The sequence below is a fragment of the Geotrypetes seraphini genome, chromosome 16 (genome assembly GCF_902459505.1).
Source record: "Geotrypetes seraphini chromosome 16, aGeoSer1.1, whole genome shotgun sequence".
Lineage (NCBI taxonomy): Eukaryota > Metazoa > Chordata > Amphibia > Gymnophiona > Dermophiidae > Geotrypetes > Geotrypetes seraphini.
Window position 1 is genome coordinate 44,160,769 of NC_047099.1, and position 21,480 is coordinate 44,182,248.

Sequence of the window (21,480 nt, forward strand, 5' to 3'; positions counted from 1 at the left end):
GATGGCACTGCTTTTCCGTTGAGCTAAATGGTTTGGTTTTGGGTTTAGAGCTTGGAATGATTTCTTCCTGTTTTCCAAATTTGAGTCCAAGGTGAGTTATATTCAAGTATATCAATTATTTCCTTGCTCAAATGAGTTCACAATCAAGTTTTTCCTGAGGCAGAGAAGTGGCTCTCCCAAGGTCACAAAGAATGTCAGGGGGAGAAGTGGGATTTGGACCCTGACCTGCCAGATTCATAGCCCACATTTAACAGCTCTAACAATGCCAAAGTGCTTGTTATACATTTTTCATTCTCTTTGAGGTGGGGTGGGAGGACATAGGGGGGTGGGGGTTAGAAGGGGAAAATGTATTGTAATACAGAGGGGGGGGGACTTCTCAGTGACACCAATTATCTTGCAAATGTAGTATTGGGATCTTAGTTGTAATATTGGTCTTTGCAAAATGGTCTAAAAAGTTTAATAAACACTTTAATTAGAAAACAAAGGCCACAAAACATTTACAGGTAATACAGTATAATCAGACAAGACTTATAACCAAGGTGAATATAACAGTACGAAGAACATTGCTGTACTGGGGATGGATTGCCATTCCTGACAAAAGCCCATATGATGTCCCTATAGTTTGCCATTGTGGTAGAGGGAGCTCACGTATCTTGGAACTCATCACTAGTGCGCTGCAGTCAGCAAAACACGTCTCCTTAGTGCAACCTAGAAGAAAGTGTACTTAGAAAAGACCAGGGGGTTCCTTTCTATCTAGGAGGTGCCTAGACTTCTGACTGTAACTATGTTCTGATACAATTCATATAATAACTAGTAGACACCATGCCAAATTTCATCGGTTGGCAATAGCTCTTCTCCGTTATATTGACACACGTGTTACTGATGGTCACAGTCTAACAGTAGAGACTGGGGCTTCCCCATCCCATCCTAGTGACATCAAAGTCAGATATTTAGGCTATCCATAATGAGATAAATTTGCAAAAATCAGGCCTCTAGTTCATACAAATTTACTTTCTTCATCATCATCGTGGAGAGCCTAAATAGTTGACCTGTCAGAGAAGGTGAGGAGTTTCCATACAAAAATTGATGGCAAATCATCAACGCTTTACACTGTACTCTGAAGGGCGACTGGAAGCCAATGCAATTTTTGGAGATATGGTGAGATATGATCATATTTAGACAAACCTGTAATCAAACGTGTTGCTGCATTTTGTATGACCTGCAATTTTGCTTTTGTTTATTCCATGGTACAGAGCATTGCAGTAATCAAGTCTCGATAAGACCATAGCCTGAACAACTGTTCGAAAATCATATGGCGCTAACATTGGCTTTAATCGATGTAACAAGTGTATTTGTGCAAAGCATGGAGCTTCATTGTTAAGACAGAATCAAGCCTTACCCCTAAGATGGTCAACGACTCGTGTACCAAAAGAAGCTGGCAGGATTTTTTTAACCACCACCAGCATTATTCCCAGATAGTCAATGCCAGGCCATGTCCGAGAACCAGTATTGAATATCCAGGTTTATGCGGCTGGCTATCTCTTAAGTGGTTAAGTGCAATATTCAGCATAAGTGATGCAGCATAAAGATAGGACTCACTTTTATGCGGTCCAGTATGGCCACTTAACTTAGGCTCCACCCACGGACTGACCACAAAATGGCCGACTTTCACTTTAGCGGTCTGTGGTGATATTCAGTGGCACTAACCAGTCGAGTGTTGCTGAACCTAAGCAGATAGCTCCACACAAGCGATTTAATTGGGTTAAATCACTCTAAATATGGACCTCATGAATTATCAAATTTCACAAGATCAGGGACAACGGTGGAGGCTAAACAAACCAATCCAGCCCTATTCCCAAGCTCTTTAGTTACTGATGCTGTGTCAGGCACAATATTAATGGGGGCATGGCCCCTGTATACCACCCTATTCTGCTGCCCATGGTCTCCACTGTGCTTTAGGCACAAGTCAACAGGTCCAGACTTCAGAACCTCTGGTAAAAGGGTGGGGGAAAGAGATCAATGGTATGACAACCCAACAATAAAGTGACTTGCCCTGAGACCACACAGAAAATCAGAGGCAGAGCTGGGATTGAGATCACATTCGAAGAACTGTTCTCATCCCATCATTAACTAGGTACCATCAGAACAATTTTTTTTTTTTTTTTTTAATTTAGAACCAATAAATATAGTTTATTTGCTGTTCTGGCTTTGGTGAGCTTACTCTCTGCTGACAGGGAAGGTGCTGCAAGTCAGTCAGAAATTAAGAAAGAGTTTCTGGCCCTTCTCCTCACACTTTTGCATGCTCCAGGAGCCCTGGTGATGGATTAACCTATACTTCCCAGCTGTGCACTACCACAGATTTGTAAACCACTTAAGCGTGAAGAAGTGCCATTAGGAAGATTATATACTATGACAGAGCACAGCCGGCCACAGAAAAACAACAATGTCCACATAACGGAAAACATTTACAGAAATGGCTCCAAACTTTTAGTCACATTTGATGAACTCTGACAGTTTTACATCTTTACACCATTAACCTTTGCTCAGTCAGAACAAACCACAGGCCAGGATTCCTCTCTGTTTCTGTGAAATTTACGATGACTTTCTCCCTCCTTCCAACACCCTGGAAAGATGTTTCTGCAGTTTTAAAGATGTGATTTTTTGCATATTTTGAGATACAGAAGAAACCCTTGACAGCGTCGACGTTGAGTGAGATCTTCACGCTGTCTCCCATGCGCTGGCAGGAATAAATATAGTTCAGGCCGATAGGGCCGAAGACACAAGATATGTGATCTAGAAATTGTAAAACTAAACAGGGTTTTCAGGCCTCAGCATTAATTCTTCTCCTCATTCCAGACTGCAGAGTGTTTCCCTTCTCCAATTATCATCTATTGCTGTTTTACGGAAGCTCATTTAACCTCCCAATTTACGCTGGTTACGCCTAAAAGTCACTGTCACATCTGGCGCTGTCTCATAACCAGAATTCAGAAGGATTTAACATGTTCACTTAAAACTTTATCCAATGATTGCACCTTACATCGAGGGAACGCTGCCGTTCTCTTGAGGATCCCAGTTCCAAGAACCCTTCCCAAACTGGATTCCCTTCCCCCTATAGAATTTAAGGAGTTAACCGCAAAGTAAAGGCTATGGACCAAAGATCACATCTGTTTCAGGAAGGGAAGGTTTTGTCTGTAAGTTTGGTGGAATTTCTGGTGCAATAACCTGAGAGGGTGCATTAGTTCAAAAAGTAATTGAAACGTCACCCCTTCCTGCCCTGAAATTATACAAGAAATCCCTCCCTGGCTTGGGCAGGTACCATGACGGGTACTCCTCCAGCACGGCTGACATTGTATGGCGTGAGCTGATTTGACCCAGGCCTGACGGGGATTATATCCACCACTTCTTCAGAATCATAAACATAGCTGGGTGGCCTGACATGGACGGGAGACTGGATGCCGTTGAGATTGCTGTAGCCGGGTGCTACGTTGTGGACAGGTGTGATATCAGTACCCTCGTTCGCGGGGCTGGGCACCCTTAAAGGTTGATTGGAAGGGGCACAGCTTGCATGACTTCCACAGCTGGATGGCCTGCCGGCATTCCTGGGCTGGTTCTCGCTCTCAGAGGCGGCCATTTTGTACTTTTTACGCAGGGAGTAGCTAATGTGGTGAGGGCGGTAGCCAATGGCGGTCCGGATGCTGTTGACTCGGCTGTTGGAATTGCTTGGGGGAGCTGCCACATCCTCCCTAGAAGAAATTAAGTTAATAGTTGTAAACATTTCCTAAAGTCGGGAACTGTAAACCCACATTCCCCAGTGCCAGCTGCTGAGAGCCATTCCCTCAAGACATCCACCATTAACGTTCGCTTAAACATAAAAGCTGCCTTGTAAAATATTTTTCCCCTCAGCCACCCCATTACTGCCAAATAGAACAGTGTCGTCAGGATCACTGCTTTATAGGGTTGTCAACTGATTACCGTACATTGAATATTTGGCTCATTCACCTGTTAGAATAAACTTGGTTGCTTCAGTCATCTACTCCACTTTTTTCTTTGGTTTTGCCTGACAGGAATGATCCTGTACTGGGTTTAGCCCCACAGCATACTGGGAATTGTAGTTCTGATTTCCCCATTGCATTCCCTAAGAAAAGCATGACTACGAATCCTAGCATGCAGTGAGATAAATCTAGGACCGGTTCCAGTTGGCAACCCTACCACTATGGTGTGCTCGGCAGTAATAGGATGCCTCAGGGGCTTGATGCCCAAATGTTCTAGAGATAAACTTACTTCCCAAAGCAGTGTGGGATTTGTAGTTTCTGATTTTACCCATAATGCCCCAGGATGAGGTTTTCAGTAGGGTTACCATATGGCTCCAGAAAAAGGAGGACGGATTGAAAGTAATGGAGGTAAAACCCAGATGTCTCAATCCATCCTGGCCTAATATCTATCTCCCTCCGGAAGCTGGACAACTTGGAAGCTCTGTCCTCCGTCACCTATTATTTGCCCCTGTACTGGGCTGCATTTACCTGATATTGTTGGGCACCTCTTTCTCGTGTCTGTTCTTGTTACAGCAGCAGATCAGGCACCAGATAAGAAGCAGGAGGAGGAGGAGAAGGAGGAGGGCACCGAAGACCGCACCGACAATAACCCCTACACGATTCCCACCTGTGTGCAGAGAGATCAACCCGTTATACGCAATCCTCCACACATCCTAGGGTGACCCAGCCATATCACACAGACTAACACTGCATTAATCTGTATCCCCCCAACAAACCTGGCTGGGGGGGAGCTCAGCACATCATCCATTTGTGCCTCTGTGGTGACAGAATACAGAGGATACTTTATTTATTAATTAATTATTTAAAAATACATATCACAGGCCATAAAGTCTTATCCCAACTCTAAGACTGAATTTTGGAGCTAGCTTCCTAAAAACTGGGCCCTGGGGCACATCTATCTCCCTTCTACCACCAACCCAGCACGTTTGAGCTCCTCCCCTAAAGGCAGTGCTTCACACAGTTCTAGGACCAAATCTGGATTCACGAGCACAAGCACTGCTTGTAAACTACAGCCACAGTTGCGTGTGCCTCGTGCCCTCAGTTTTCCTGTGGGCATGACACTTTCTCTTCCTGGGTGTGAACTGGCACCCCAGGACTCGTTTCTGTGGTTGTGTGAAACACCCTGAGGTTTTTTCTGTGCCTCTGTGTGGTTACGTGGCACCCCCTGATTGAGTTTTGTATCTCTGCATGGTTATGTGGCATTCCTTGATTCGTTTCTGTGCCTGAATAATAATAATTTATTCTTCTATACCGCCAGACCACGAATGGCACAACCTGTTCCTTTGTGCTGTCATGTGGCATCCCCTGATTTCTTGTTGTCTGTGCCTGACATACTGAAGTCTGCCTCTGCGTAGCACCCGGTTTCTCTGTGTATCTTCTGTACCTGAGGTAGAAAGGGCGACTGTGCATTCCCCGTGTCCCACGCTGTTCATCACTGAGCACCGATATGTCCCTGCATACGCATTGGTGTTATTCCGAATTAAAAGGTCTCCATTTAAACTTCCTGCAGATGTTAAAAATATAATGGGAAAGAAAGTCAAGCCTGCCTTTTATCACTGGGTGACCCCAGATCAGACTTTTTCAAGGCTGTGTGCCTTGCTGAGAGAGCATCACCTGTACTTCCAAAGTGAGGGTTCTCAAGCAAGTCCTCAGAACATACCAAGCCAGTCAGGGTTCAGGGCAAGTACATCTATCTCATGCATATTCATTATGGACATCCTAAATCACTAACTGGCTGAGTGTGTCATGAGAAATGGGTTGAGAACCTCTTCTCTGTTCTTGAGATGACATCGTGGCATATGATGATTTCCAAAGCCTTGAACTGTGCATTTCATGGGCTCTTAGGGAAGCTCAGCCTGTGCTTCAGAAGTTGGATTCACAGTGCAGGAGCTAAGGCTGAACCTGTTGACTAAACAAACATGGCTGGCCATAGGACAGCAGCATCTTGATTGTGGGCATTCCTGAGATTTTTATGGAGATCAGCAGCGGGAGATTTTGTGTCATAATCAAGCCCCCTCTGATAAGCTGCTAGTTTGGAATATGCCAGAATAAATATAATGAGATAATGCTGGGATGGGCATCAATGGGAACTCCCTTGGAACATGAGGATGTTACTGGCCAGACTTTATGGCAGATATCCTGCACACAGGATGGTTGGATAGGCTGGAGTGAGCTTGGACAATACCAGGTGGACTTTACAGTCTATGACCCAGAAATATCAAAGAAGAGACAAGTTCATTTAATCATGTCTTTTTAATGGATATAACTAATGGGCAGACTGGATGGACCATTCAGGTCTTTATGTTACTATGAAGGACTGCAATCCAGTTGGGTTTTCAAGATTTTCCTAATGAATTTGCATGGGATCTATTTGCATGCACTGCTTCCATTGAATGCAAATAGATCTCATGCATATTTATTTTGAAAATCCTGAAAACCCAACCTCAGGACTCATCAGGATCTCAGTAGGAGGTTGGGGGTAGGGGAATGTGTAACCTAGCTGACTCAGGTCCCCAAAACCACAACTGAAATGCCTAATTCAAACTGACAGGCTGTTAATGGGAGAGGGAGCGTAAAGAATCTGAGATCCAAGGCAAGTTGGACCTATTGGAAGCCACAGTAAAAATGGCTCAGGATTTTGACCATAACGAGCTTCTATGTTTACTGGAGATAAATGTGGGGACATGTGAAAGAGACAAAGTCAACCAGGTGAGTAGAGTTAAAGTGAATGTCAGAAAACAAGGAAGGGGTTTAGAGATGTGGCTTACTACCTCAGCCAGGTCAGTGCAGTCCAGATCTGGTTTTGTCCATAGGGAAACCAGAACTACAATTCTATGCAGACAGTAGGAGTTATGGGACCAGAACTCCTCTAATCATAAAAATCAATCATTGGCTGGAGTTTTGGGTAGGGCTACCATATGTCTCCAGAAAAAAGAGGACGGATTGAGACATTTGGGTTTTACTTCTCTTTTCAATGTTTCAATCTGTCCTCCTTTTTCTGGAGCCGTATGGTAACCCTAGTTGGGCATCTAATCTTGATTGATTCTGTTCACACAGATGCCTCCCTTTGAAATTCTCTACATCTTCCTTTTACAAGAAACTCCCCAGATAATTCTCCCCCTCCTTCCCATCTGCCCCATACCTGCATTTATAGAGGGTGGGACCGTGTTGCTGTCTCCTGATATCTTCTCCCACTTGTAGCTCATGGGCGGGGTGCCCTCATCTGACTTACACTTCAGGATCACATCATGGCCTTCCCATTGCTCTCCTTCCACCCAGCACTGAGGCTTGGAAGGTTTCACTGAGGGAAGAAAGACCGGGTGAGATAGACACACACAAGGTTCTCAGCCTCCACCCAGCACGGGAAGGCAGGAGTATTGTACCTAGCATGTTTCTGATAACCTTTCATACCTAGCACATGGAGTGTAACCTTCCTGGATGCCAGCCCTGGATTTTTCTTCACTTTGCACTCATAGGTAGCAGAGTCCTCAAGCACCAGAGAGTTTAATATGATGGAAGCATCTCCCTGGCTTGGATCTGGCATCCCGAAGTGCAGTCGCTGCTGTAGATCTGCTGGGGCCTTCGTAATGATCTGCCTGTCCATGTAGGTCAGTATCTGTTAAGAAACATAGACAGAGCCACTGTTTGATCTGCTTCACTTCGTGCTTCTGATGGCCAAACATGTTCTCAGATGTTAAAAAAACAGCACACTGATCTGTGATCCCACTGTGCATCTTCTAGCATGTCACTTAACATCTTCCCTGAGCCTCTCCCCTTCCAGACATGCACCAAAACCAAGCAGGTGTGGGGGCAAAGCAGTCTCGTAGCAGCACTGCATGGACAGTGCCACCTGCTGCAGTAAGTAGGGGGAATGACCTGTTCTGGCCACCAGGGGACCTCTTTTAGCTGGCGGGGAAGGGGGAAAGAATTGAAATCATCTCTCTCCCTGGCTTGGGTTTTGCCACATGCTGCAAATTCCAGCATGCAAAGTTAGTGTCAAACACTAGATGGCAGCCATGCGCTCCAGCACAGAAACACTGTCTCCATTTCTGCACAAGATCTCTGTGTTTATAATTGTGTCAAACACGTGCAGACCGTAGCTCTGCAAATATATAGTACATTACCAAGCCCTGTGCCTGTCGCCTCTTCCTCTAGGTGACCTCCACTGAAGCCTATTTAAAGCCATTATGAGAGCAACAAGAGACGGGAAATCCTTGTCCACTCTACACCATATTTACCCTACTATGTTGGCCCTGCTACGCTCTCTCATACTGAAGGGAGATAGGTTCAAAACGAATGCAAGGAAGTTTTTTTTCACCCAAAGGGTCGTGGACACTTGGAATGCGCTACCGGAGGACGTGATTGGGCAGAGTACGGTACAGGGATTCAAACAGAGACTGGACGGATTCCTGAGGGATAAAGGGATCGTGGGATACTGAGAAAGCTAACCAGAAAATAAGTATAGAAACCCGACCAGGTCGTGCATGTGCAAGACCGGAGGGCTAGGACTTTGATGGGAAGATAGGACTCAATGGGAAGCCAGGGTGGCATGGGGGCCCCTTCTGGTGATTTGGACAGGTCGTGACCTGTTTGGGCCGCCGCGGGAGCGGACTGCTGGGCAGGATGGACCTATGGTCTGACCCGGCGGAGGCACTGCTTATGTTCTTATGTCTGCCACACAATGTTTACCGTTCCATGTCTTCCATGCTATCTTTCGTCATGCATGCTTGCCTAACCGTTTTTGTTAGCCATGCTTTATAATACTAGCTTCTGCTATGCTATGTCTCACCATACCATGTTTAGTCATATTATATTTTTACCATGCTTTGCAAACTTTGTTTTGCCATCCTTATCAGACTTGCCCCAGGTACATGAAATAGATTGTAAGACCACCGGGATAGACAGGGGAAAATGCTTGCGTACCTGAATAAATGAATGTAAACTGATCTGAGCTCCCCTGGAAGAATGGTATAGAAAACTGAATGAATGAATAAAGAAAATATTCCATTGCATGCCATGCTCCGAATCAAAGAGGAAGTAACCGATTGTTAAAGTTATTTTCAGTTTTGTAGGGCTTATTTCAACATGATGCATCAGTAAATAACAAAAGAAAAAAGTGGGACGTGTAGAAAACCAGGATTTTCACATAATCTTTATTCTCAGTAGAATGTGGCCATGTTTCGGCTGGTCAGGAGGGAAATTAACCTCCTATTTTCTATGCAGCATAAAAATCAGAATGTACGTAATGATGCCAGAAGCAACTACACAGTGTGGGAACCGTGATCAAGGCTTGTGCATGGTATTTGGTATCCTAGATCAGTGTTTCTCAACATGTGGTACATGTACCCTTAGGGGTTCACAAGCCATTTGTTGGGGGTATGCGGCACTGGCTGCCGAAGCTGCCCCCCAAAGCTGCCACTGGGGATCTCTCCTTCCTGCCCTCCGTCAAAGCCACCGCCAGGGATCCCTCCTTCCTGCCCTCCACCCTCCGTCAAAGCCACCGCCAGGGATCCCTCCTTCCTGCCCTCTACCCTCCGTCAAAGCCGCCGCCAGGGATCCCTCCTTCCTGCCCTCCACCCTCCGTCAAAGCCACCGCCAGGGATCCCTCCTTCCTGCCCTCCACCCTCCGTCAAAGCCGCCGCCAGGGATCCCTCCTTCCTGCCCTCCACCCTCCGTCAAAGCCGCCGCCGGGGATCCCTCCTTCCTGCCCTCCACCCTCCGTCAAAGCCGCCGCCAGGGATCCCTCCTTCCTGCCCTCCACCCTCCGTCAAAGCCGCCGCCAGGGATCCCTCCTTCCTGCCCTCCACCCTCCGTCAAAGCCGCCGCCAGGGATCCCTCCTTCCTGCCCTCCACCCTCCGTCAAAGCCGCCGCCAGGGATCCCTCCTTCCTGCCCTCCACCCTCCGTCAAAGCCGCCGCCAGGGATCCCTCCTTCCTGCCCTCCACCCTCCGTCAAAGCCGCCGCCAGGGATCCCTCCTTCCTGCCCTCCACCCTCCGTCAAAGCCGCCGCCAGGGATCCCTCCTTCCTGCCCTCCACCCTCCGTTGAAGCTGCTGTGTGTGACATCACCAAGTTGCATCCCGACGTTCCTCATTGCCAGAAGCTTTTCAAAACCCAGACATAGTGCTTTTCTGTGTGGTTTACAGAATCAAAGAGGTTTACATATTTTAGACAGTTTCTTATTGTGTAGCTGAGTCAATGATGTGCTCAGAGTCACAAGAAGCTGCAGTGGGAATTGAACTCAGAACCTCAGGGTGCCGAGGCAGCTGCTCTAACCACTAGGCCAATTTATTAACTCAGTAGCGTAGCCAGACCTGTTACTTTGGGTGGGCCCACAGTTATGTTGGGTGGGTCAGCACTACAAAACATACTTTATCCTGCATCTTGCTTCCTCTCCTTCTGCAACTCCTCCTCTATCTCAGCCCCTCTGGCTTCCCTCTGCCACGTCCCACCAGAAAGAAAACAGGAAGTGACATCAGCAAGGGTGGGGCATAGCAAAGGGAAGTCTGCAGAGCTGGGCAGGCAGTGGATGCCCCCACCTGCAAGGGAGGTTTAGAGAGAGGGGAGAAAGGCGCTGACTTGTCCTAGTTGGATCTGAACCACGAATGGGTGGGCCTGGGCCCACCTGTAGCTACACCACTGGTCTAACTTTGTCCATTGCCACAGCATTGCCTTGTCCTTAGCTCAGTTATAAGAACAAAAATAACATAATAGCTCCTATACTGGGATACACCAAAGGTCCATCAAGCCCAGTATTCTGTTTTTAACACTGGCCAATCCAGATCACAAGTACCTGGCAAGATCCCCCCCAAAAGGTAATGTCAGTAAGATGCTGATCAAGGTTCAAGTTTTATTTTGATTTGATGAATCGCTTATTCAAAATTTATTAAGCGAGTTACAATAAAATAAAAATAAACATAAATTTAGACATACTATTTAAAATTTAAATATGATGGGCTAGACCGACAAACTTACGGACAAAATTGATACACAAGGAGTGAGGGAATAAAGTTACAAAATTAGTGCTTTGAAGACGAGAAAGAGAACCATGAATGGAAAGGACACAAGGGAGGGCAGAGTGTATCTTTGAAGGGCCACTACTACACTGCTAAAATATGCATTCAAGATTAAAAGCACCTTTCAAGTTAGTTTTGAAACGACTAAGGTCCTTTTCCTCTCTTATATATTGAGGTAAGGTGTTCCAAAGCTGGGAGGCCATCACTGAAAACATATCATGGCGTCTGGTTCCGATCACTTTCAAAGAGGGGACTATTATGAGCTTTTGAGCTGTAGATCGAAGAGAGCGTGATGTATTATAAGGAATTAGCATTCTATTAATAAATTGTGGTTTGTTGGCAGATAGAGTTTTAAATACTAAGAGTAATATTTTAAAGGTGATTGATTGGAAGCCAGTGTGAGTTAATTAAATAAGGAGTAGCGTAATCATATTTTTTACCATTATGAATAAGTTTAACGGCTGTGTTTTGAATTATTTGAAGACGTTTCTTTTCTTTTTGAGTAATATTTATTAATAATGAATTACAGTAATCAAGTTTAGTGATAATAAGGGAGTGTATTAGAATATTTAATGATTTTGGTTGGAGAAACTTAGAAATCGAGCGAATCTTGGAATACTTACCACCGTGTCCAGACCAGTGGGGTCATTATTCATTTTGGCCCACTCAATGTCCAGGTTCCCAGTCTCAAAAGCATCCAGCGTAAAGGAACATTTCATTTGCACTACATCTCCTTGGGCCTTGTAAAGGGTCTCTGTGCTGGTCTCCTTGATTGTCACAGCAGCCTGGGGAGCTAAAAGCAAGGGGGGGGGAGGAAACAAAAAAAGATAAAATATATTAAGAGTCAAGTGTATATGAATATGCCCCTGTTTTATTATAATGTTTTTCAAATATTCGACTGTCTCTATTGTCTCTTCTCGACTCTTGGGAGACCTGACTGTGTGCACATGTTTCTCCTCAGAAACCCTCCATTCAAAACCAGACTGCCCAAATGTTCTTCAATCCTCCTAGAAACAAGTCAAGGGTACCAGTGACGTAGTGAGAGTGAAAGTCACCCCTCACCTGCCCTCTTCTTCAGCGCCCCCATTCTATGCAAATATATCTCATGCATATTCATTATGAGTATCCGGAACATCCGACTGGCTGGGTGTCCATTGAAAAATCCTGCTTTATGAGGTACAAGGAAAAAATACCAGGAATGAGCTTGACAAAGCAAGACCCAAAGAGTCAAATGTTTCTCTAATGATCAGAAAAATATTTTTTTTCAGCATTCTCTTCAAGATGAAAGTTCTATAGGTCTGATACTCATTGCTATATAGCAATGGATTGCAAACTGTGTGCCACGGCAGATTCCAGGTGTGCCACAAGAGGCACGTCCTATAGGCGATCAGCCATTGCCGGTGGCTCTCCGTCTCTAGAACCCCACCACCTGCGGCAATACGAGTCTCAGGGCTGTGGCTGGAGCACATCCGCACATGCACGGATGTCTACATGATCACGCCAATGTCCACGTACTTCCGAATGCCCATGTTTCGTGAGCTCTATAGGACGGTTCTTAGAGCTCTCTGAAGCTATTGAGGCTCTAGATTTTGCCATTACAAAATGTGATGTTTTGTTCCATAAATAGAGGAAACTGGCCAAACCTGTCTCAGAGCACAATATTCTGTTTCTGTACACCCATTCTCCACGCTCCTGGAAATAGTATTCTAGCAGCTGAGACTCCACCCATGCACAAATGACTACACTATTGGTACAGTTTGCTATTGATAAATTGCTATTATAAGAATGTATCCAGATGTTTCACGACCGACCCAGAAGAGAAGGAAACAGTTTCTTGTTTTGAGACCTCAGGTGATACAGTTAGGGGCGACCTTTGTCCTGAGATACATTTTGCATTTTGGTGTATAAAGAGAACAGATATGTTTTCTATGAGCCGCAGCAGTTATCTAAATTTATTTCATCCCAGGATAATAAGTAATTACTTGTTCTGCTTCTTTTAAATTCATTCAGAGAGGAAGGGCAGTCGAGCCTCCTTCTGGTTTTCCTGGTATTTAATTTGAGTGTTAATTTCAGCGAATTTCAGCTCCGTCTCCATTAGATTGTGGACTAACTATATTATGTAATGTAAAATTTACCTTTATACTGTGATTTAAGGAGATATTTTGTTTTACATGGTATTTTTTCTTGTGTTTTGACTGAGATTGTCAAAAATTATAAAATCAATAAATAAAGAATTGAAAAAAACCCCAAAAAGAACATAAGAATGGCCGCTGCTGGGTCAGACCAGTGGTCCATCGTTCCCAGCAGTCCGCTCGTGTGGCGACCCTTAGATCAAAGACCAGTGCCCTAACTGAGACCAGCCCTACCTGCGTATGTTCCGGTTCAGCAGGAACTTGTCCAACTTTGTCTTGAATCCCTGGAGGGTATTTACCCCTATAACAGCCTCCGGAAGAGCGTTCCAGTTTTCTATCACTCTCTGGGTGAAGAAGAACTTCCTTACGTTTGTACGGAATCTATCCCCTTTCAACTTTAGAGAGTTCCTTCTCGTTCTCTCTACCTTGGAGAGGGTGAACAACCTGTCTTTTATCTACTTTGTCTTGAATCCCTGGAGGGTGTTTTCCCCTATAACAGCCTCCAGAAGAGCGTTCCAGTTTTCTATCACTCTCTGGGTGAAGAAGAACTTCCTTACGTTTGTAAGGAATCTATCCCCTTTCAGTTTTAGGGAATGCCCTCTCGTTCTCCCTACCTTGGAGAGGGTGAACAACCTGTCTTTTATCTACTTTGTCTTGAATCCCTGGAGGGTGTTTTCCCCTATAACAGCCTCCAGAAGAGCGTTCCAGTTTTCTACCACTCTCTGGGTGAAGAAGAACTTCCTTACGTTTGTTTGGAATCGATCTCCTTTTAACTTTGGAGTGCCCTGTCGTTCTCTCTACCTTGGAGAGGGTGAACAACCTGTCTTTATCTACTTTGTCTTGAATCCCTGGAGGGTGTTTTCCCCTATAACAGCGTCCAGAAGAGCATTCCAGTTTTCTATCACTCTCTGGGTGAAGAAGAACTTCCTTACGTTTGTAAGGAATCTATCCCCTTTCAGTTTTAGGGAGTGCCCTCTCGTTCTCCCTACCTTGGAGAGGGTGAACAACTGTCTTTATCTTCTAAGTCTGTTCCCTTCAATATCTTGAATGTTTCGATCATGTCTCCTCTCAATCTCCTCTTTTCAAGAGAGAAGAGGCCCAGTATCTCTAATCTCTTACTCTACGGCATTGTCTACATTTACTTATTTCTGATCTGAAGATGAAGGGTTACTTTCCAAAGCTAATCATAAAATGCATTGAGTAAGTCCAGTAAAAAAGGTTTTACCTTATTTCCTTTGGGTTTGTTTTATTTCTAGACATTACCTTGAAAAGTGGACTAACACGGCCACCACACCATTTTACTCGTGTGATATTAAAAATTCATTTCCATCTGAAATTCTCTTAGATCAAATCTGTAACAGTTCAGGAGTTAAATCTCCTACTAATAACCCTAAAGACATCTTGTCATCTCCCCCCAAGTATCTCAGTCATGAAACAGCTGCTCAATTTCTTGTCTTGCAACATCACCAAAACAAACTCTGAATATAGTCACGTGCACCAAACAGAGGAAAATGGCTTTGCAGGGGATGAGCAAGGATATCGCCAGACAATGAAAAGGGAATGGGGCTTTTGCGGTTGCACATTGAAAACAGTTTATGCTGGTATTTATTTTGTACCTGGAGCAATGGAAGATTAAAAATGACTTGTCCAGGATCACAGGGAGCAGTGGTGGGATTTGATCCCACAACCTCTGGATGCCACTAAGCCACTCTTCACCTTTGGGATGGGGGGTTAGGGTGAGACCAAACATTTCCTGTAAACTCTACTTATTGGAATATTTCTCAATTTCTTTCCTTTGCTCTGAAGAATGAGGGAAGCCGCAGGAATGCACGGTGTCTGTGCCGGCTTCATTCCATCATCCTGACCAAAAACAGTTATCCTAAATCATTCCGTGCCATTCTCTATAACTGCATCCCTGCCCAGGAAAAGGATGTAGGTGTCATTGCTGACGATGCCTTGAAACTCTCAGCTCAGTCGTGGCTAGGAAAGCAAATCGAATGTTTGGAATTACTGGGAAGAGAATGGAAAACAAACATGAGAACATTATAATGCCTTTGTGTCGCTCCATGTCGTGACCACACTTTGAAAACTGGTAATAGCGGAATTAGAAAAGACAGAGAGAAGGGCAACAAAAATTACCCCCCTCGCCTTTCCTTTTATAAAAGTGCTGGCCGTGGCAATAACAGCTAAAACACCAGTGCGTTTTTTGTAAAAGAGTTCCTGTGTGCATGGATGTGGATTTCTCTTTGAATCTGGTGAGTGAGGAGGGTTTGTGCTTCTGGGAGCACCAACTTTTCAGGACCGGATGTGGTCTACCCAGGGAAATGACTCATCTAATTGGGACATTCTCTTCACAAGACCATCTCCATTTTAATCTAAACACACTTAGAAAGAGCTAATGAGGTCGTGTACAGTACAAATGTTAGATGGCTCTTTTTCTCACACCTAGATAAATGTCAGCTGTGTCAGGGCCATCGATTTCTACAGCATATTTGCTGATTATTAATAAGGCCGAAGGTATTTCTCATCCCAGATGCTTCTTTGAAAATGTTCACAATACTTTAAACTTCAGACAGATACCATCACTTTACTCCGGCTACTTTGATGGTATCCTTAGACAAAGATTGTACTTTAAACACCCAAGAATTTCCTTTATGATATGTGATGTTAGAATATCTTCTAATGTGCTGAAGAGAGACGAAAGAGGCTCGGGCAGTTTCTTATTTGCAGACTGGGTGTGCTCCACTTAGGAGCTTTGTTTTTTCACAAGTTTCCATGCACGTGTGTAATGAATTTGGTTACACGTACTCGTGCATTTTATTTTTAGCCATCTCACCTTTCTGCTTTTATTAATAGTAGAATGATTGTCATTTGCTGAGAGGTGGGGGTTTGGCCATTGTGCGTCCAAGGGAGAGGGGTGGTGTGCTCTGACTTTTGAGCCACCTTTTTTTTTTTTTTTTAAATAATTTTGGGATGGGATGAGGGGACTGTATAACATTACTTTCTATTGTTCATATTGCTGACATGTGTAGGGGCATTTTTGATAGGAACGTCTAAATAAATAAATAAAAAGTGCCACCAAGCCATACATCCTTCCCCTGACATCCCCAGAACCTCCCCCCAACATTCCTGGACTCCCCCAACATCCCCCAACACCCCCTATACCTTTGGATGACAAATCAGCAGGAGGGAAACCTAACGGATGTAGCGGTATATAAGAAATAAATTACATTACATTACATTACATATGTGCAAAATGAGGGGTCTTTCCCCTCCCATTGCATCTTGGGATGCAGTGGGAGGGGCCTAAGGCCCTGATTGGCTCAAAATCACAACTAATGAGAATGGACTGTATCTTAAAGGGGTGGGAGGTGGGTCAATGACCACTTGGGGAGTGTGTGTGTGTGTGTTGGGGGGGGGGGCATTCTTCCATCCCTCTAGTATTCATCTGGTCAGTTTGGAACTTAGATGCTTTGAAAACAGGTCTAACTCCGAATGTCCAAATGACGCCCTGGACGTCTTGGAAAGAGGTTTAATGATCTCTGCAAGACATGCAAGTCCTAAGCCTGCCCAAAACACCCCTTAACATTTAGGCATCCTGGAGGGTAAATGCTCTGCAAAACATCTAAATATTTAGTTTCAAACATTTGCACTTGGACATTTTAAGGATTAAAAAGTCCAAGTTCCAGTTTATGGACATCTTTATTTTTTTTTTTTTAAATGAGCCCCTAAGCTTAGAAAATTGTGCACAGAAATTCAAATCAGTGCCAATAGTTAATTGATAATTACTGGCAATTATGGTCTTGTTAACTAATTAAGCTGCGTGCTCAAATCAGAAAGATGCACAGATTTGCACACGCAATTTTAGTTGCGGTATGTAGAATTTGGGGGAAATGCATTTGTTTCTGCTTGTTTTCATTCCTAAATGACAGCCCATCCCTATTCTGCCCATCAGAAGTGCCAGATCACAAGTCCCAATCAGGAGTCCCTGTCATATAACCAGAAAGCGTCAACAGCGAGAGCTCCTCCCCCACAAATTCCTATTAACTTTCTCTTCTTGTGCCTGAAACCGAAAAAACTAGTCAGACAGCCACAAAATTAACAGCTGAGGAATGCAAAGAATGATTTGTGACTCCCTCTGCTGGGTCTGGCTTCTCCCCCACCTTAGCCTTACCTCTCTCTCTCCCTGCCTCTCCCGCTGAGTCCTTAAATGTTCTTGTATTCTTGTTATCTAACTATAATTTGTATGAGAAATTTTTAGCACATTAATAGTTTCCCCCACACCTAGGGCGGCCTTTCTTGGTGTGGCACAAGGGGCAAATTTCATACAGCCTATGTGCCCAGGTACATAACTGTTAGAATTCGCTTTCATGTCTATACTGTAAATATATGGGTATATCTATCTATAAACAAATAAAGGTTATTTAACAGTATGCATTTTCATAAGATTGTTCTGGAAGGGCTGGTGTTGGGGTAATTATTGCATTTATCAAAATCCAGATCTCATGGGAAGAGGCCTGAGAGTTAATTGAAGGAAAGGAGGAGGGGTTGAGGTTGAGGGGATGCTTCATATTCTTACACCAGCCCTATATGGCTGTCATTTAGCACATAACAGTATATTCTCTGCACGTTATTATTTGGTGCATGGCACTATCCTTCAAACACACTAAAGTCAGCTGTTTTCACTGCCTCCTTCGTGGGTCATTTCCCTTTAATGCATGGGGAGGGGCCAAAGGCCCTGATTGGTTCCGACGTCTAAGGCCCCTTCCAAGGGGTGGGGCCATAGGCTGAGTCAATCAGGCCTTAGGCATTATCCAGGAGCCTGAGAGAGGGTTTCCTGCTTCCAATGTTTTAAAAAGGTACAGGGGAGGTTCAGGGTGGGTGGAACGTCTGGTGGCAGCAGGGAGTGGGCATCCCTCCTGCCATTTTTGGGGGGGTAGTAGCTCTGGGGTGCCTGGCATGGAAAGGCCATGGTGTGGGGAGTGTTTTGAGTGGCAGGAGGGATTGGGCACCCTCTTGCCCTTTTGAGGGGGTTCGGAGTGGTGGCTGGGGGGTGCCTGGCGTGGGGGGGGGGGTGGTGGTGGAAACTTTTTTCCATTTTTTTAATGGGACAGATTGTGCGTGTGTAACACACACACAACAGCTGTGCCATTAAAAAAAAAAAGCCCTAACAGCAGTTATAGGAGGCTGCTTCAAGTTTATTTCAAGTTTCAAGTTTATTTCAATTTGATAAATCGCTTATCCATAATTTGCTAAGCGAGTTACAGTAAAGTATAAAATAAACATACAATTTAAAATTTAGTTATAATGGGTTAGACGAACAAACATACAGACAAAATTGAATACGTGAGGATAAAGGGATAAAGTTACAAAATTCCCCTCTGTGCATGTGTCAATTGCTCACTGAGCAAACTTGATAGCGCATCGATCGCTGCTGGAGAATCGGCCAAAAGCAATCGCGTCACTATCTTTAGTGCATCTAGCCCAGTGGTCTCAAACTTGCGGCCCGCCAGGTACTATTTTGAGTCCCTCGGTATGTTTATCATCATCACAAAAGTGATCCTATGTCTCTTTAGCTATAAATGACAATAGTATTATTAAGACTTAGCCAAAAGGAAAAATTTATAAACTCTAAAGAGTTTTACCTCATGCAAAATTGTCATTTCTTTAATAAGACATTCATTCTTTTTTCTGAGGCTCTCCAAGTACCTACAAATCCAAAATGTGGCCCTGCAAAGGGTTTGAGTTGGAGACCACTGATCTAGCCCTATGTCCTGCTTAGCAGAGACATAATAACTCTACAGGAAGCATCCAATAGCTGCCCCTTGACCAAATTCCAGCGGAGCAGCTTCCGTTTACAAGATTCCTTAAGAAAGCCAGCAAGGACCAACCACACTAGCGATGCCTCAGTGCATTAAGTACCACCATATTAAATTAATCTTTTTGAAACAATGCGAGTATGAAGAGCACTAGCGGTACATTTGAGAGACTGCAAACCTCGGAGTACAGTCATTTGTTCCTTAACATGTGCAAAAGAAGCTAATTTGGAGATGCGACGGCCATGATTATCCATGCATTAACTCAAGATGTCCTGACTCCAAAGTGAGTCACATCCGAAATGTTCAGAAGTGAAAAAGGTAAGGCACCAACATGGAAATGGCTCTGAAATGTTGCTAATTGCCTCCAGTGTTGGTCTTCCTGTTTATTGCCACCTCACCTCAACCTTGATTAAGTTACTCACACAGCATTTGTCCTGCATCAGCCAACAAAGTCTGGACTAAGGAATGAGCTACAGTTTAGGACTAAAAAACAACTGGCTCCAGTTCAAATGTTATCAAAGGCAAAATAGGAAAAAGAAGATTCTCTCTAAACATGGACATTTTCATTTAGATAAGATGCAATATACAAATACTCTTTGACCGCATGTTTGAAATGATTACTGCTAAAAAAGTATTTTTAATTTTCTTGGAAGGGGGCATTAAGGGGTAGAAAGTGAGCATGAGAGCACCGATTAGGGCAATGCAAAATGAGCGCATGGCCATTAACCCAGTATGCTAATATATGATAACGACACATAAATGGCGCTATTCTATAAGGTATTTCTTTTTATTTACTTAAAATAGTCAAGTGGATCTGAAATTCTTGACTAACGGGATTTCAAGTGACTTGGTCAGGAATAGCCTGCTGGTCAGAGAAGGAGACTCAACTAGGGAAGGCAGGATTCAACCCCCACTAATGCTCCTTCTGATCTCAAGCGTGCCTCAGAAACAAACTTAGATTTAAGTCGACGTGTGGAGCAAGATAACTTGTGCATCTCATGAAAGCTAAAAAGCCAATTTCACTAAAATAAAAAAAACCCTTACCTGGATATAGAGCCAAGAGTATAAATGATAGCGGCCAGGCCCCCTCCATGCTGAATTTCATTCTTTGGTGTGGAAAATGTACCTCTGTGAATGAGGACCGTAGGGTGCCAGAACACACACTGAACTCTGATTTCCCCAAGCAGAGAGACAATCGGGATAGGGAGGTTCTACCTGCCTGGCGAGTTTTGGGCCGGTGCTAGGACACACCTCTGCAGCCCTCACATGGCAATACCTGTGCAATGAATTTATAGAATGCAATAATTACTGTGTTGTGGTTTCACTTGCGTTGGTAAGAGCAGACCATTCAGGAGCTGGTTATAGCTGAAGGGAAATTCATGTCTCATTTTGATGCTTCTGTGCTCTCTCAGGGAAGGTGAAAGGATGCACGTGGTTGATCCCCAGGATGGAGAACAGAAAAAATAGGGAAATAACGGAAAAGAATAATTGGATTTGAGTAACTAAGGCGCACTAGCCATTTTAGGGCACACTAAATGGTAACATGTCCGTTTAGCGCCTTAGTAAAAGGACCCCTATATTCTGTAGTGCACAGAGCAGACATAATTCATTACGTATTTAGCTTGAACAATTCTGTAAAAATCTGAAGCATAATATTATTTCTTCAAAAATAATTCTACAAAAGAGAGCCGTCAAAATGATCTCAAATGGGTCATAGGCTATGAGAATGTCAGTGAGGGTTTTGCTGACAGCTGCAGGTAATCGAGGCCAGACGATGGGACAGACAGGTGGGGTCGCTCCAGAGGAATGCTTAAAAGATGGATCCTCGAGGGAGGGAGGGAGGGTTCTTGAGTGGGCAGACCTGTTGGGCCGCCGGCCCTTTTCTGCCGTCATACTCCACGTTTCTATGTTTCAATGCCAGGCATTGAATAGCTGGTTTACATGGCCCATGGCCACTTAAGTCAATATTCAGAACTCAAGTGGCCATTGTGTTTTATGAGGTTACCCCGGCCAGTTAAGGGCTCCTAATTTCATGGGCCAGTGAGGGAAACGCTCTGATGCTCATGGGCTTCACCAGGCCACGGTAGAACTTTTGATAAAAGGGCCCTAAGGGCTGAATGTTGACACTTTACCAGCCACGTGCCAATTCTACCCATTGAAATCAGTGCTCCAGGTCCCAAAATGCATCTACAATTTACAACAGTAATGAAATTAAAAAGACAGTTGAATTGAAAAACTGTGCCATACATTAGATAGTTCCCCAAAGTGATTGTCTAAATTTATTATCTGATGTATGTGATCAAATTTTAACCGAAAGAGCACCAGGTACAATTGCCCTGAGGTTCATCATATGTCAATTAATAAGACCTTCCAAATCGATGGCTCATCATACACCTCTCAAGACTTAAACACGGGGAAGTGCTTCTCTTTAAACTGGTTTTTGTCCTTACCTAAGGGTGTGA

At 44.2% G+C, this 21,480-nt stretch overlaps 1 protein-coding gene across 1 annotated transcript; it reads right to left on the minus strand.

Annotated features, from left to right (window-relative positions):
* Nucleotides 1-448: 448 nt before the first annotated feature.
* VSIG8 (V-set and immunoglobulin domain containing 8) lies at nt 449-20,192 on the minus strand. The gene is made up of 7 exons (XM_033923096.1): nt 20,063-20,192; nt 11,691-11,860; nt 7,464-7,668; nt 7,195-7,353; nt 5,437-5,556; nt 4,521-4,659; nt 449-3,743 (listed from the first exon to the last, which is right to left on the minus strand). The coding sequence occupies exons 1-7, from the start codon at nt 20,121-20,123 to the stop codon at nt 3,281-3,283; spliced, it is 1,317 nt and encodes a 438-aa protein (XP_033778987.1). The 5' UTR covers nt 20,124-20,192; the 3' UTR covers nt 449-3,280.
* Between the last annotated feature and the right edge of the window lie 1,288 nt (nt 20,193-21,480).